The sequence below is a fragment of the Fusarium oxysporum genome, chromosome 3, assembly GCF_000149955.1.
Source record: "Fusarium oxysporum f. sp. lycopersici 4287 chromosome 3, whole genome shotgun sequence".
NCBI classification, from domain to species: domain Eukaryota; kingdom Fungi; phylum Ascomycota; class Sordariomycetes; order Hypocreales; family Nectriaceae; genus Fusarium; species Fusarium oxysporum.
Genome location: NC_030988.1, coordinates 3,659,042 through 3,673,696, shown reverse-complemented (window position 1 = coordinate 3,673,696; position 14,655 = coordinate 3,659,042). Strand labels below are relative to the sequence as shown.

The window sequence follows — 14,655 nt, the reverse complement described above, 5'->3', positions numbered from 1 at the left end:
ATCTAACGTTATTCCCGAGGCTATATCATATAAGCTTAAAAGATATAACGTTACCAAATAGCTTGGATTTATTAGTGCCCTAATTAATAACCATGCTAATAGTAATTTCTATTGTAATCGCGGACACGCTGCTCTTATTTTTCTAACCCCACCACTCAGTTGTCAGTTCACGTCACTGGCTCCAGGCCATGCCTTGCAGAGACTATCTGATCGGCAATTAGTTCGATTTATTGGCACAAGATGAATTAGGCCCGTCACTCGGTTTATAGCGACTATAGCAACAACAAACAGGATTTTCCATTATTACGAGATGGAGCCGGCATAGCCTTTCCACTGGCTATACACCGGGGCGGACCGATATAGATTAAAAGAATGTAACAATTAGAGGTGGCGCGGGAGCTGTTCATTTCGACCTTTCAGCTCCCCACTCTTGAATCTTGGCATCTGGTCAGGTCATAGTTAACAGGCGCCAAGTGGCACACGATTTGTAATGGAGCTTGCTGCCTCCCTTAGTCCTACATGTCTTATTACCCCGCCCTGCCCGGCGCTCAATCAAAGACGGGGTTGATAGCTTCCAAGGGTCACACAGCACAATTCAGGGATGAGTGCAGAGGTTCTGATAGTCGCGGCCTGTTGCTTTGTTATCTGCGGGGGTTGAAAATATGCAGCCGCTTCCCTTTTCATCCATGCCTGGCGCGACCATGCAGCCAACAATTATATTTCAACGAATCATAATGTGACTGCACTGCTCTCAAAAGAAGAGAAAAGAGACAACATGGAGAACACATCTACGCCACGTAAGAGATTGCGATGATACAGACTAATATTCGTCATATTTTACATCAATAACAGGGATTCTTTCTTCTGATATGCTGCATGCCCCTTCTAGCACCTCATCTGTTGTTTATCATTACGTGTTTTTTTCTCGCAGATGGATACGCTTCCGTTCGTCCGGTGAGGCTGACATGACATTTTCAATTGATGCTGGTTGATATCTTGGTACCTAAGCCAATGACCATCTGCAGCAGAAGGCCTCATGGTGAGAATCGATAGTCTTGATTCATCAGCCGCACTAACTAAAGAGTTCCCGATGGCTTTAAACCCAAGGGTCATCAGTAGGCTCTTCCATCCGAGGTTGGGCTATGATTGGCTGGCGGGGTGATATCCAGTTGACCAAGGCAGCACAATTTACCGCTTAGGTTCCACTTCCGGTCGCCGCTCAAGGATCTACATCAGGGCGGGCTGATCTTGACTAAACGAGTCTAATATTGCGAGGTTGGCTTTTCAGCTCCCCACAACTGACGGGCGCTAAATGACGACGGACTTGCAGCCGCATTTATCCGTCCTTATCATTGAGCTTGTTGCCTGCTGTCCATCTCACATGTCTTACTACCCCGCCATGTCGGGCGCTTAATTGAGGAAAGGACTGCCAACTTTCAAGGTTTGAGTGCTACGATTCAAGGATGGCTCTTTGTCGACATTAGTCGAGAATATGCTATTGCTTCCCTTTTCAAATGACCTCAGACATCTATATAACTAACAGTTGCACTTTATGAAGCGCACTGTTATTGCTCTACTTATGGCAAAAGAGAGAAGAGACAATATGGAGAGCATACCGTTCCCGCACAAGTGCTTATCATGATGCAGCCTGATTTCCATTAGATTACACGTGACACAAGGGTTTCCACTGATGCGGCACACCCCGAACGCAGATGACTGTACGGAGTACAGGGTATGTGACTTAAAGAATCTTCGATATCTTTGGATGGAAGACGTACACTGTCGCTACCAATAGAACTTGACAAGGGTCAACCGACGGAAACGCGACACGTTTCGTGTTTTAGGTTTTCTGATTTCATTAGTGCCGTACGAGAAACGCAGTGCGTTTCCATCAGGGAAATACGGGGCCAAGATAATAGACGGTGATTGGTCAAAAACAGGAAACGCAATGCGTTTCTACTGATAATTCTTGAGTAGGGTTAGGGTTACACTCACGGGTAAAGGCTACCGTCAAGGTTTTGTTCGTCTAAGTTCTAGCTCAGGCTTAGCACAACAGCCAACCAGTCTGTCCTTGTCCTTCGCCTAACTCTCTCAATCACCCGCTAGCCTCTTACCTTCCCTGATCAAACGAAAATTTGAGGTTTTGCTTTAGGGTTAGGGTTAGGGTAACGGGTAAATCATTATCAATAACCCTCTTAACTCTTGACCTATGCTTACACTCTACCCTCTTAACTTTCTTATTAATATAAAAACTTTACCTTCTGTCATAAGACCGGTATAACTCCTCAAAACACCCACTAGTCTCTTAACTTCCCGGTTTAAAGAAAAATCAACCTTTTGCCTCAGGGTTAGGGTTAAGGTTATATTAACTAGTATTAACTCTCTCCTAAACTGTTAGTAGTAGTTAAATAATAATAACTGCATCTATTTAATACCTTTATGTGGTAACTGGCTAGAGCTTTACTTTTTTATATAATTATTAGTTATTTTTCCTAAAGAGAATTAAAACTTTATCCTCTAAATGTATTTTAGTACTTATACTCACTCTCTTAATGATAAATGCATGGTCTCATATGATAATAATAAGGATGTACTACAAATAACAGTAATACTTCTCCTTCCCGTCTCCCTACTCCAATTCTCCCAGTAAAAGAGCAGCTACACAGTTGGCGTTCACACATCGACTACCGCCAAGAGAGGCACCTTTACCAAGCCACAACATGTATTCCTGGCATGTCTTAAATGACTGGTTAAAATGCTTCAAGAACCATTTAGTACGGCCTGGTCGACTAAATGCGCCAAAGCATAGAGGCATTACCATATCTGGGTATTGGCATGAGTTGTCCCCGTCCTGTCCGGCTTCAGTCTCATCACGTAGGGGCCGTGGTAGATGGAACTCTAGGGTAGGCGGTCGGCATTGCGCATGATGCTCGGGACAAACGCTACAGAGCTCATCGCCCTCCATGCACCACCGCCAGTCAGGTTTGCTATCAAGGAATTGGCTCAAGACCCCGCGCGAGCAGTATTCCTGCAAAAGATACAGTTGCATGGCCTCTTTGTCTGCTGCTACAGGTCGACCTAACTGCGGCTGCCAGGCTGCACTAAGTAAAACGATCGACTCGGCTACTTCGCCATCCCGACCCGCTCTACCTGACTCCTGAGAGAAATCCGTCAGAAGGCTCGGGGCATCGACGTGAATGACCAATCGAATATGAGGGTAGTCAAACCCAGGACCCAGCGCTGACGTCGCCACGATGATAGGCGAATCGGCTGCCGTTAGCCATCGCTCTATGATCGCCATCTTCTCTTCTTCTGTGCCGGACTCGGCTGTGTAGGACGGACAGCCGAGCATGTCAGCAAGCTCTGCCACGAGATCCTTCGTCGGACAGTATATAATGACCTGGTCCCGCTCGCTCTTGAACAGGTCTGTCCGGGTCCAGCAAGACTGTACAAGACAAGCTGCCTGCTCACATAGATTGCCTAGCCCACGTTCTTGCTGGACGATGTATCGGATGTTAGGACGATTTGTTGACTCTCTGACGATATGCGGCCGCACGAGCTTATTGTGCTCGAAGAAAAGCTCTTGATAGATTGGTGGTAGTGTCGCTGTCAGCCAGACAGTCTGTGTACGAATCTGCCGTACGTGCCATGCTAGCTGCGACATACTTCGTCGGTAACAGCTTGCTGTGATCGTGAGATGGCATTCATCGATCACGATCCGATCTAGACACTGTCTATCAGACAGTCGGTTGGCATACTCTAGGAACGCCTCTGTACAAGCTGCCTCGGCCGATACAACAACGATGGGGGTTGATTTCTTCGAGCCTGGGCGCCAGATATGGTGCTTTAGCGCAACTTTATCAAGGCGCCCGAGCATATTACCGCGTAAGGCTACAGTGGGAAGGATCAGAATGGTTGTTTCAGCTCCCGCCAGTGTGGCTCCGACCATGAATACCAATGTCTTCCCCGAACCTGTTGCAAGAACGACGATGACCTGCTCAGGTGCACGTGGACCCATGGTCGCCAGCATGGCATCCCGCTGACCAGGGCGACGCAACTGTAGCTCTGGGTCGTTATGCAGCCTACGGGCGGCCGCGATGATTCCATCTTCTTTGGCAGCCGGCCTTGCACGAAACCGTACCTTCTTGCAAGCATTGAGTAGCCCTTGCGCTTGTGTATCCGATACGGCAGGGGGCCGCTTACCCTGGAGCACTTGATCGATCCGAAACAGAGACCGCCAGCACCTTCCTTTGTCATCACACTTTCTTGGCATACCAGTGTTAAGAAAGTGACCTTGTCTGCACCAAGATCCTTAACAAGCGCACAACAAACGACCCAACCTGCGCTTCGCGCAGCCGCAAGCCGCGGCGATGGCCTCGTCCATGACGAGCCCGCCCGCTGTCTCGGATCGCTTTGATCTCGGGATCCACACTCCCGCCAATCTAAACCGAGAAGCCCGTGCAGCTCTCCTGCAAAACAGCCCTGCAATCGTCAACGGTCCCGTTGGTGTTTCACCCGGACTCGGGCGGACGGCGCAGACACCGTCCTCACCACTCAACGCCGCCACCACTGCTGCAGCTGCGGAAGGAGCTGAGCGTGCCAACCCCACATCGATCTATGATCAGCCAATCTCTATTATCAAATCGGCCAATGACCTCGCCCGCGAGCGCGTGGAAGAGTACAACGCCAAGCTGATAGTTTTCCAGGCCTTCTGCGCCAAGTTTGAAGAAGCCGCTCAGCAATTCACCGCTGGACCGCAGCGACGTTTCGCTCGGCAATTCGCCGACAGCTTCCTCGGCATTTGGAAACAAGAGCTTTCCGGCGTTGCACCAGCTTCTAAGCCTACCTACAGCAGCGTCGCCGCCTCGCTCCCCACTGACCGCGCCCGCCCAACTCCCCAACATCAACAACAACACCGACAATCTGACCCACTTCATCGCCAAGGGCAACAATCGACCATCGCTCCACCCCGACAAGACCTCCATGTCTTCATCCGTCTAGAAGCCGGAGCTCCGGCCAGGACCCATAGTGGCTATGCAATCCGGACCCTGATCCGGGAAAAACTCGGCGCCGTCTCAGACAAGATCCGACAGGTGTTTGAAGTCAGATCAGGATGGGCCATCCTGGCTGCCGACCTCGAAACGCGCGACTTTCTCGTAGAGAAGCGGGCCGAGTGGGCGGCTGAGCTGGGAGCTATGGCAGTAGAAACGAACAAAGAATGGCACACTTATGTGGTCTCAGACTTTCCCAGAAGACTGACCGACTTTCGCGGCAATGAGGTGGATAGTGACAGCGTTGTCAGCGATGAGATAGAAATCCAGACAGGGCTCAAGCCCGTTGATGTATGTACTGGGAGACAATTCTCGGATAATCCCTTGACCAAGACTCTACTTGTGTCCTTTCTCAAGCCCACCAAGAGATTCTGGTCCCTCTTTGGCAGCCGTGCAGCCAGACTCATAGACAAAACCGTCCAACCTAAACAGTGCAAAACGTGCTGGGGCTACCACTTTGCCCGCAACTGCCGTAGACAGCCAGTCTGCCGACGCTGTGGCAAGACTGACCATATCGCAGACGGCTGTGCTGCACCAGAACAGTGCGTCAACTGCTTAGGGCCCCACGAGGCCAGCCTTAGTAAGTGCCCAGCTCGGCCGAAGAAAGTACGCGGCGTCCTTCGCCGGCTTACCAAAGAACAACGAGAACACGTCCGAATGGTGGGCGCGGAAACATACCGACAACGATATTCAGAAACACAACTAGAGACGCATATGGAAACCCAACAAGGAGCGGCTGAGCTGCGAAGGGGCGACATCGGACTAGATGAACAGCCAGACGCTCACGCTCCGAGTCCAGCTGCGTCGGGAGCACCCTCGTGCATCATGGTGGCCACAGCCCCCCGGGCTACCTACGAAGCAGAGGAGGAGCCTGAGCATCATGGACTAAGCTCACCGAAGAAGAAGCGTCGTATAATCCTGACAAGCCGTACTCATGACTATGACCAGGAATAGGTACTCGCAGACACGAAAGAACGATAAGAAGCCACTCAAGGTCTTCCAGGCCAACGTCGGCAAGATCCCTCCGGCCCACGACTGCGCCCTGGCGCTAGCCGACTCCGAACGATATGACATTGTACTCCTGCAGGAGCCGTGGACAGCTCATACTAAAGCCCGCTGCCTAACCAAGACACATCCTGCGTACGACACGTTCACGCCAGTCGACATGTGGAATAGCAACGACACTCGGCCTAGAGTGATGACATATGTTCGACGAGACCCAAGACTTCTGGCTGACCAGATTCGCCCCTTTGAGACACGTGACATTCTTTGGATCACAGTCAACGGCATGACGATAGTCAACTTTTATCGCCAGAACGACGAGAAGGACGCCTTGAACACGCTACTTCGATGGCCTGTCCCGGAGCGCTGCGTGGTTGCTGGCGATTTCAACGCCAGACATCATAGTTGGTAGACGGGCCAAGCTACGAATCGCGGCCAAGAAATTGCAGACTGGACGTCAGAGCACGACCTCAACCTTCTCAATACTCTAGACATACCGACAAATCCGCACGGCAACACAATCGATCTTGCATTCACCAACCTGCCGCTGGCCGAAGCTACCGTCGAGGACCACCTCGCCACTAGCTCCGACCACTTCACGCTCAGCTTGACCTTCCCTGACATCAGATCGACTCCGATGCAGCCGGCCAAGATCCGAGTTAAGACGGAAGACGAGCTTAAACGATTCGTCGAGATTGTAGAACTGGGAGCCACGGAAATCCCCCTCACAGATTCGACCCCTGCGGAGCTGGACGAGCTCGCTTCTTCACTTGTAAGTCTACTAACATCAGCAGCGAAAGCAGCTGGCCGGCCCGCGCGGAAAGGCGGACGCCCAGCCCCCTGGTGGACGGATGAGTGCGCCTGCGCTGCGGCTGGTTTCCGGGCCATCAGAAGAAGCTACCCTTGCGGCTTCAACCAGGACGTTCAGATCGCCAAAAGAGACTTTCATCGTGTGGTCCGTCGGGCTAAGAGGCAGTATTGGCGGAACCTCATCGACAACTTCTCCAGCAGTAGCGCTGTTTTCAAAGCTGTCCGATGGTTGAAATCCCCTGGAGCCTTTCAGCCCCCGCCCTTGCAGGTTGACAACGTCGTGTACGAAACCCAGATGGACAAAGCCAACGCACTCCGACAGGCTACGCTGGAACGAAGAACTGCGGAGGACGACATCGCAAACGCTTGGACACCAGTATCTCCTTCTAGGTTGATTCCTTTCTCGCCCAGGGTCTCGCTAGATGAGGCGCAGTGTGCGACCATCCAGACAGGCAATACATCGCCAGGGTCAGATAACATCACCGTCAATCTTCTCCAAGCCGTATGGCACATCATCGGAACACATGTCCGCCGCTTGTTCGAAGGATGCCTTTCCGCAGGCCATCATCCGAAACCATTCAAGGAGGCGGAGGTGGTCATGATCGCGAAACCGGGGCGAAGAGACCTCACTGAGCCACGGGCATGGCGGCCTATCTCGCTGCTCTCCTGCCTTGGCAAGGGACTAGAGCGACTGATTGCACGCCGCCTAGCCTGGGCAGCCGTTTACTACAGCGTCCTTCACCCGCAACAAGCTGGAGCGCTTCCCAAGAGGTCTGCGACAGACCTGGTGACAGCTCTGATCCATGATATCGAAGAAGCATTTGCACGCAAGAAGGTGGCGACTCTAGTCACAATGGATGTCCAAGGTGCTTTTGACACTGTCATGCGCAACAGGCTCGTCCTGCGCCTTCGTGAGCAAGGCTGGCCTGACTATTTGGCTCGTTGGGCCGGCTCCTTCATGAGCGGCCGGTCTGCGCGTGTCAGGTACCAGGATACCGTCACGCCCTCTTCTCCCCTTCAGTGCGGGCTCCCTCAGGGATCGCCGGTATCGCCGATACTCTTCCTACTCTATACTGAGCCAATCTATCGACTAGGCAATCCCTGGGGTCGCTTCGGCTATGCAGACGACACGGCCATCCTGTCCGTAGGCGACACAGTAGATGAGACTACTGCCATGGCATCCAGCTCCATCGCAGAGATGGTGCGTTGGGGCGCGGCAAACGGCGTCTCCTTCGACCCAAAGAAGGCCGAAGTGATGCACTTCTCCCGCAGTAAGCTCAGGACCGCGCCGGCAGTACGTCACGGCGATGTCGAGAAACACCCCGAGCTAGCTCTGCGCTGGCTTGGCATTTGGCTCGACAGCAGACTATCATTCCGCGTCCACGTCGAGAAGTGGGCGGCGAAGGCAAAGGCCGTCGCCTACCACTTGCGAGGACTCACCAACACAATACATGGCCCTCTTCCCAGTGCCGTGCGAGGTGCCGTCAGAGCTTGTGTTGAGCCGGTGCTACTCCACGGATCTGAAGCGTGGTACCCGGGCACCAACAGGCCGCGGTGGAGCCAGCCCAACAAAGACACACCGTCTAGTAACCAGCATCTCATACAGAGAATGAACAAAGCCTTGAATCAATCCATGAGAGCTATAGTGCCCGTCTGGAAAACGACACCCATCACCATCTCGCACAGAGAAAGTGGGATACCACCAGTCGATCAACTGCTCGAAGCCAGACGACTCAGGTTCTCCGCACGACTCAAATCACTCGACGACACCCATCCTCTTGTGAGAAGAGCGGCGCCACCGCGTCAGCCTACTTACCATGATCTCATCAAGCGCAAATACCAAGCACAAGCAGAAAGCAGCTTTAGAACACGTCTCCGACGCACAGACGAGCTTCTCGGGCAGTGCGCGCGTCCCAAGCTCATCCAGAAACGCTTCCAACAAGAACAGATGCCACCACTACAGACAGCATCGAAAGAGAAGACAGCTGAGGCTTTCCTCCGCTGGGTCAAGTCACTCGACCCGCTCACCTTGGTCGTCTACTCGGACGGCTCTCTGTCCGAGAAAGGGGTTGCAAGCTACGGCTTCACCATTCACCAGGACGACTTGCCTATCTTTGATGGATCGGATCGCCTTGGACCTGCTGAGGTCTTCGACGCTGAAGCTACCGGGGCGTTGGAGGGCCTCAAGGCTGCCCTAAACCTGCGAGAATCAGCAACACAAAACATTTTCATCTGCCTAGATAACCTGGCGGCCGCCACGTGCCTGCAAGGCACACCATCCGACTCCTCTCAACACATCTTTCTCGAGTTCCAGGCTCTGGTGACATCGCATGGAGCCGTCCAGGTCCGTTGGGTACCAGGACACACTGACATCCCTGGCAACGAACAGGCCGACAAACTGGCAAAAGCAGCATCATCACTCCCCGAGCCCGAAGGTGCTCGCTCAACGTTGGCTTACCTACGAAGGATCGCAAGACAAAAACCGAAGGACACATTCAAGGCATGGTGGTCCGCTTCCGCTCCTGAGCAGTACAAGAGACTCAATCTCAAGGCGACTATAGGCTGCCCGCCGGAGCTATCACTCCCGCGTGTAGCCTTGCACCATCTGCTGGCAGCGAGATCCCTCCATGGAGACTTCGCTGCGTACCACGAGAGATTCGACCACGACGATGCACGCCTGGTCTGCTCATGCGGCCGACGCAAAGCACCGGATCACATCTTCTACTGCAGAAAGGTGCCACCGCGCCATCGTATGAGGCTCGCACCCTCACCGAATGCAGCGGTCAACCTTACAATGGGAAGAGACCACCAAATTTGTCGACTTGTCCAAGAACAGCGCGTTCTTTGGAAAGATTTGTCCTCGCTATTAGGCGACCGCGACCCGAGAGGCACTCGCAACTCTCCTTCCCTCTTTATCCTTTCATATTTCCTTTGTCACCTTTCTCTCTCATACATATTCATGGCCGGGTGAAGGGTGTCGCTGCGCCCTTCATCTGGCGGAGAACATTTGAGGCAGTCCCGAGCTGCCGCGTGCACAAGCTGATCTCAGCTTCTCTGACATCAGGACTGATGAACGGCTGCAATTTTGCAGCCACGCCTGGTCATCCCGCTGACGGGTAACAGGCTCGGTACGATGCGCCATTTGTGCCGATGATATGCTGGATAGTGTGTAATCTGTCGACGCGTTCGTAGAAATTGGATTTCGAGGGGGGTGTCTAATTTCGCATCGCGAATGACTAATCTCCCGTAACCAATGGCTTTCTGTACTTGGCTTTCTGTACTTAGCGTTTAGATAGATCCGATTTTCCCTAGCCCAGCACGTCCTGTGCCCCATTAGGGGACTTTCGGGGCCTACGGCCCCCCGGACGAAAAATATACATAACATAACATAACATAACAGAGACCGCCAGCTTTGAGACGCTCGGTAGGCACGGTGAAGTGAGCTTGTCACGGTCAAGGTCGTGCTGCCGGCATAGCTATAGTTAAATGTCCGGAAACTATGATTGCTCATCCCGGTAAGGTACGCAAGATCCGCTTCATCCTCAACTTCTTCAGATGCCGCGATCTCACCCATGTCGAAATTAGCCTGCTCCCTGGCGCTGAACTTCTCCTTTGTAATAGAAGCAGCAACTTGGCGCCACCATGCCACCTGGAACTGGGGCACCTCTGCCCGTATACATGCCCTCCGGAGGCAGGATGAGACCATACCGTCCCTCCAGACCTCGCCACCAAGCTTTGACCATAGGTATGGCGAAAGTAGAGCCCCCGGCTTGCTCTGACGTAGAAAGGCCTGACGCAAGGGCAGCACGAACGCGAGATATGTCAAGAGGAGGTTTCCAACAGCCGGGGGTAGGAACCTGATGTTATCCTTCTCCTCCCCGGTCTGTTCCTGGCTTTTACTGTATTGTATATATATCATGACCATCTTCTCCCATAGAAATACCGATCGGCGGCGGGCACCCGTGTTGATGTACGTGATGGAGAGTAGTTCTGGGGAGCGTAATGGAGGGCCCGAGGGAACCGAGATGGGTGCCAGTATCATCTTGAGGAACTCCTGAACATGCGCCTCATAGATAGCTATCGCCTTGGGGCAGAGGCGAACCCCACCGTTTGGATCCAGCCGCACGAATACCTGCCGTAGATCCGCCCTCTCTTCGATCTGTCGGAGCAGGGCGTCATGCGTCCCCACCAGTATCTCGCGATTCCTCTCGTCTGTCAACCACGAAGCGCCGTAGTCGTCTACATTTAGATCGTCGTGCAGCCTCCATGCCTCGATCGGAGCAACATCCCTCATTCTAAACAAGAGCTCATCATACAGAAGCGAGTGCGCCTGGCGGAACTCAGACTCGACCAGCTGTGTCACTTGTTCCATGTGTAGTTTCGTCCCCATATAGTCGACCGTTTCCCCATCAAGGGACCAGCGGGCTTGGTGCTTGGTAAGACTGGTGCGGGAGGCCGCAAAGAGATATAGCCTCCATTGCAGTACATGTCCGAAAGGTGTCTCCGCCATCTGCTGAAAGTACTTCTTGCACATTTGATCCAGCAGATCGGGGATTCCGTCTTCGTCGTCCTGCTTCTGGAAGCACACGAAGTCGAACAGGATGAGCTGGGCGGTCCAGGTGAGTGCCGATAGATTGCTGTTGAAGTTCCCTGGTTCGCGCCATGTGCACCGCTTTACCGCCTTGTCAGCCCCTTTACTACAGGCCAGCATATACTCATGATTACAATCTCCATTCTAACTACTGAATTATTCTTCACAGGAACAAGTACTTGTATGAATAGAAATAATATAGGCCTATCTAATTTTGAGTATTAGATGGGGTCAATCTCGAAATATCTAATTCTTCCTTTGGCGGAGCAGAAGGTCTGCATATAACAGGACTCGAATTTCCGCAACTCTTCCGCTCGCATTGGCGTCATTCCTATCTTATGGCTTGATATATGATCCCTAATCTTGTCCGAAGATGTTGTGAATCGTGAAGGTCCTGCCGTATAAGGACAAATATTACACCGAAACCCTTTATATACTGGTAAACCTTGAATCTGGGCAACCTTTTGGTTCGGTATGCACAATTGAGAAAAGCGACAAAGCTCATACTGGCTGAACCTTTCTATCAATGTCTTGCAGGCTGCGCCTGTGATCTGGTGGATAGTGTTCAAGTGGCTGTATAACGGCCTGGTCCCTGGCTGAACCATCGAACCGCATGTGATGCATATTAGAATCTGGTACTGGCAGTTGTAGAACAACCCCATCGGAGAGATCGTTTGTATTTTCACCACCCAAAGCTGTCTTGACCCTCTTAGGAGCTCTTTCAGGACTCTCAGGGCTTGAGGCTCTCTTCCACGTATGCAGTGTGACATTGAGAGACTTGCAGGGTTCCTTATCCTGAGCTTGGCAATTATCACGGTAATATTGGACATTCCAGTCCTGCCACATTGTGGAAAGGCGATAGTACATTTCGAGAAGCTCCGGTTGCAGCCGAGATGGTAGAGCCTTATCGATAGCATAAGCTGTTAACAGCATTCGAGGGTGATGGCCAGCTCCTGCCGCGAACATCCGTATCGGATCGTCCGCGCTGGTTGGGTAGTAATAGTTTCTTTTTTCCACGAGCTTGCTGATATACCGCTTCGAAATTGCCAGGGATGCTTGCCTATATAAGAAGAGGGTCCATGGTGTGACGAGATCTCGAGTCAAGTATTTGAGAATGCCCGAAGCCTGAGCCGAGCTTAAATGCTTTTGCCTCCCGGAGGATCTTGAAAGAGAAACTCATTACATTTGTAATGAGGCATCTTCAAGGCCGTTGACAAGAAATCAATCGTAGGCCGGATCATAGCAAGATACTTCAATAAGCTTAGACTGAGATTTGCCGGAAGATATCGAACAATGTAAAAAGAATAGTTGTTCGATGCTCTTGCCTTGTTGTAATTTATCACGATTATCATCCTTCCCCCGTAGAAAAAAACATTGCGCATAGTAAGCTCGGTATTGACGCAACGAATGCTAGTTACTTCACTGCCACGGCCTGGCAACCCGCCTGATATCTGTAACGCAGCGAAAGCCGATTTGTTGAGATCGAGGCCAAGATTCAAGTATGCTAGACATGTGTCTGGACACCAATGAGATGCAGTTGCAAAGGGTTTGCCACGGAATTGAGACGTGCGAAGCTTGTTTATCAGCATCTCCCGTGCATCTGATAGCTTGTTCTCAGGCTTTTGTAAGAAAGACCAGCCGGCCTTTCGACAATTCAGATCATCCCTGACGACATCAACATTGAAATTCGGCTCTAAGCCCAGCATCATTTCTTCGACCTGCTCCTCGACCAGTGCTATGGCCTTATGGTAAGTTTTGCAGAAGTCGGAGAGTTTTACTTCTTTGTCATTGCCCACCACAAACGACCGGCCATCAGGAGCCCAGGAGAGGTTACCGGGCATGCCCTCCAGTCTCACAATAGACTTGGCAAACGCCTTCAGTTCAATGAGTTCTCCGAAAGGTGTGTAGCAGCCTCGTACAAGATATCTTTGACGGATTGCTTCGAGCCGCTCTGGTTGGGAGTGGTATTGATCTCGGGATGACCAGTGGTACGCAAGGGTAGTGTAGCTATATAGAGGAAGAGCATACTCCAAAAAGAGTGCACGTCCAACCCACATAAGTGCCGCTAGCCCGCCTGTAGAGTTGTGAGCTGGGTAATAAGACATGGACCGTCTTTGAATCCCCATAACAGCAGTATAATATATAATAACAGAAGACGACATGTCTCCAGCGGGGTCCTGATGTGTCCAGAACATCATTGAGAGCTGGAACAAAGCTTCTGATAACTCCAGCCAAGGCCTGGATGGTAAGAGGAATTCGGACTGATACTGTGAGCTATCATCTATTCCAATGCTCGCGTCTTCTTCAAAATCTGTCTCCCCATCGCTCTCATCACTGCTTGCTTGACTTAATACATCGTCCTCAACAGGTTGCCTGCGGGAGTGGCCTTGCTCACGACTCGGAAGTTGACTCGCAAGAAATAAGATGTAATGCATCATCTTTTCTTCTTTCAGTCCCAGTTTGAAATTGTAGAGCTGTTGACGCTGTCGTTCCTTGAATCCCAAAACCCGAAAGACGAAGCATATTAATCGCTTCCAGACGGAAATATATCTTTTTAAGCACAACACAGCTCGGAATGGATGTGGCCAAAAGTCATTTCTCGAATACGTATTGAGCCAGCAGCGAGATGTGTATGACGTGCGGGCCATTGTAGCCATCACACAATTGAACATGATATCAACACCGTGTAGTAAGATGCGTAGCTGAGCTTCGGCCTCAGCAGAGCTTTCGACCGAACTTTCCTTCCATTTGCCAAGTAGATAATCTTGGCCTTGGACGAAGTCGGGCTGTTGTGCTGTTGTGCTGATAACTTCGAGTGATCGATTACGGAATAGGTCAGGCCAGCGTGTATGTCGGAGCCATGGTGTCGTCTCGTTGGGGTTGATAACTCCGGCACGGCTATGGGGACTGCTCCCCATATGTAATTCTGGCGTTTCCATCCTGTCTCGCAACTCAAGACTTAGTCTTCATTTACTGCAAGTTGCCTTCGAAGAACATTGAGGGCTATTCTCTTTATAAAGTTTGGACCTGTCCTAGAAGCGCGCGTCAAAGACGCGCTGTTCACGTGGAATTCCGTAATCAAACTTTATTTATATTACATGTATTACACACGCTGCGAAGCTTTGAGCTACCACCTCAAACTCTATAAGAACCGTCCAGGGTTAGGACCAGAGCACCAATGATATGATAAAGCGCCCCTAC

General features: G+C 51.5%; 3 protein-coding genes across 3 annotated transcripts; all 3 read right to left on the bottom strand.

Moving 5' to 3' along the window:
• Positions 1 to 2,629: 2,629 nt before the first annotated feature.
• Positions 2,630 to 4,273, bottom strand: FOXG_19374 (uncharacterized protein; the record flags this gene model as incomplete). The annotated part of the gene is made up of 1 exon (XM_018399587.1): positions 2,630 to 4,273. The coding sequence occupies one exon, from the start codon at positions 4,271 to 4,273 to the stop codon at positions 2,630 to 2,632; it is 1,644 nt and encodes a 547-aa protein (XP_018242740.1).
• Positions 4,274 to 10,316: 6,043 nt separating this feature from the next.
• FOXG_06738 (uncharacterized protein) lies at positions 10,317 to 11,574 on the bottom strand (the record flags this gene model as incomplete). The annotated part of the gene is made up of 2 exons (XM_018385399.1): positions 10,317 to 10,339; positions 10,362 to 11,574. The coding sequence occupies 2 exons, from the start codon at positions 11,572 to 11,574 to the stop codon at positions 10,317 to 10,319; spliced, it is 1,236 nt and encodes a 411-aa protein (XP_018242739.1).
• A 381-nt stretch (positions 11,575 to 11,955) lies between these two features.
• Positions 11,956 to 14,393, bottom strand: FOXG_19373 (uncharacterized protein; the record flags this gene model as incomplete). Its single annotated transcript, XM_018399586.1, has 2 exons — positions 11,956 to 12,579; positions 12,873 to 14,393. 2 exons carry the CDS (start codon positions 14,391 to 14,393, stop codon positions 11,956 to 11,958), a joined length of 2,145 nt encoding a protein of 714 aa, XP_018242738.1.
• Between the last annotated feature and the right edge of the window lie 262 nt (positions 14,394 to 14,655).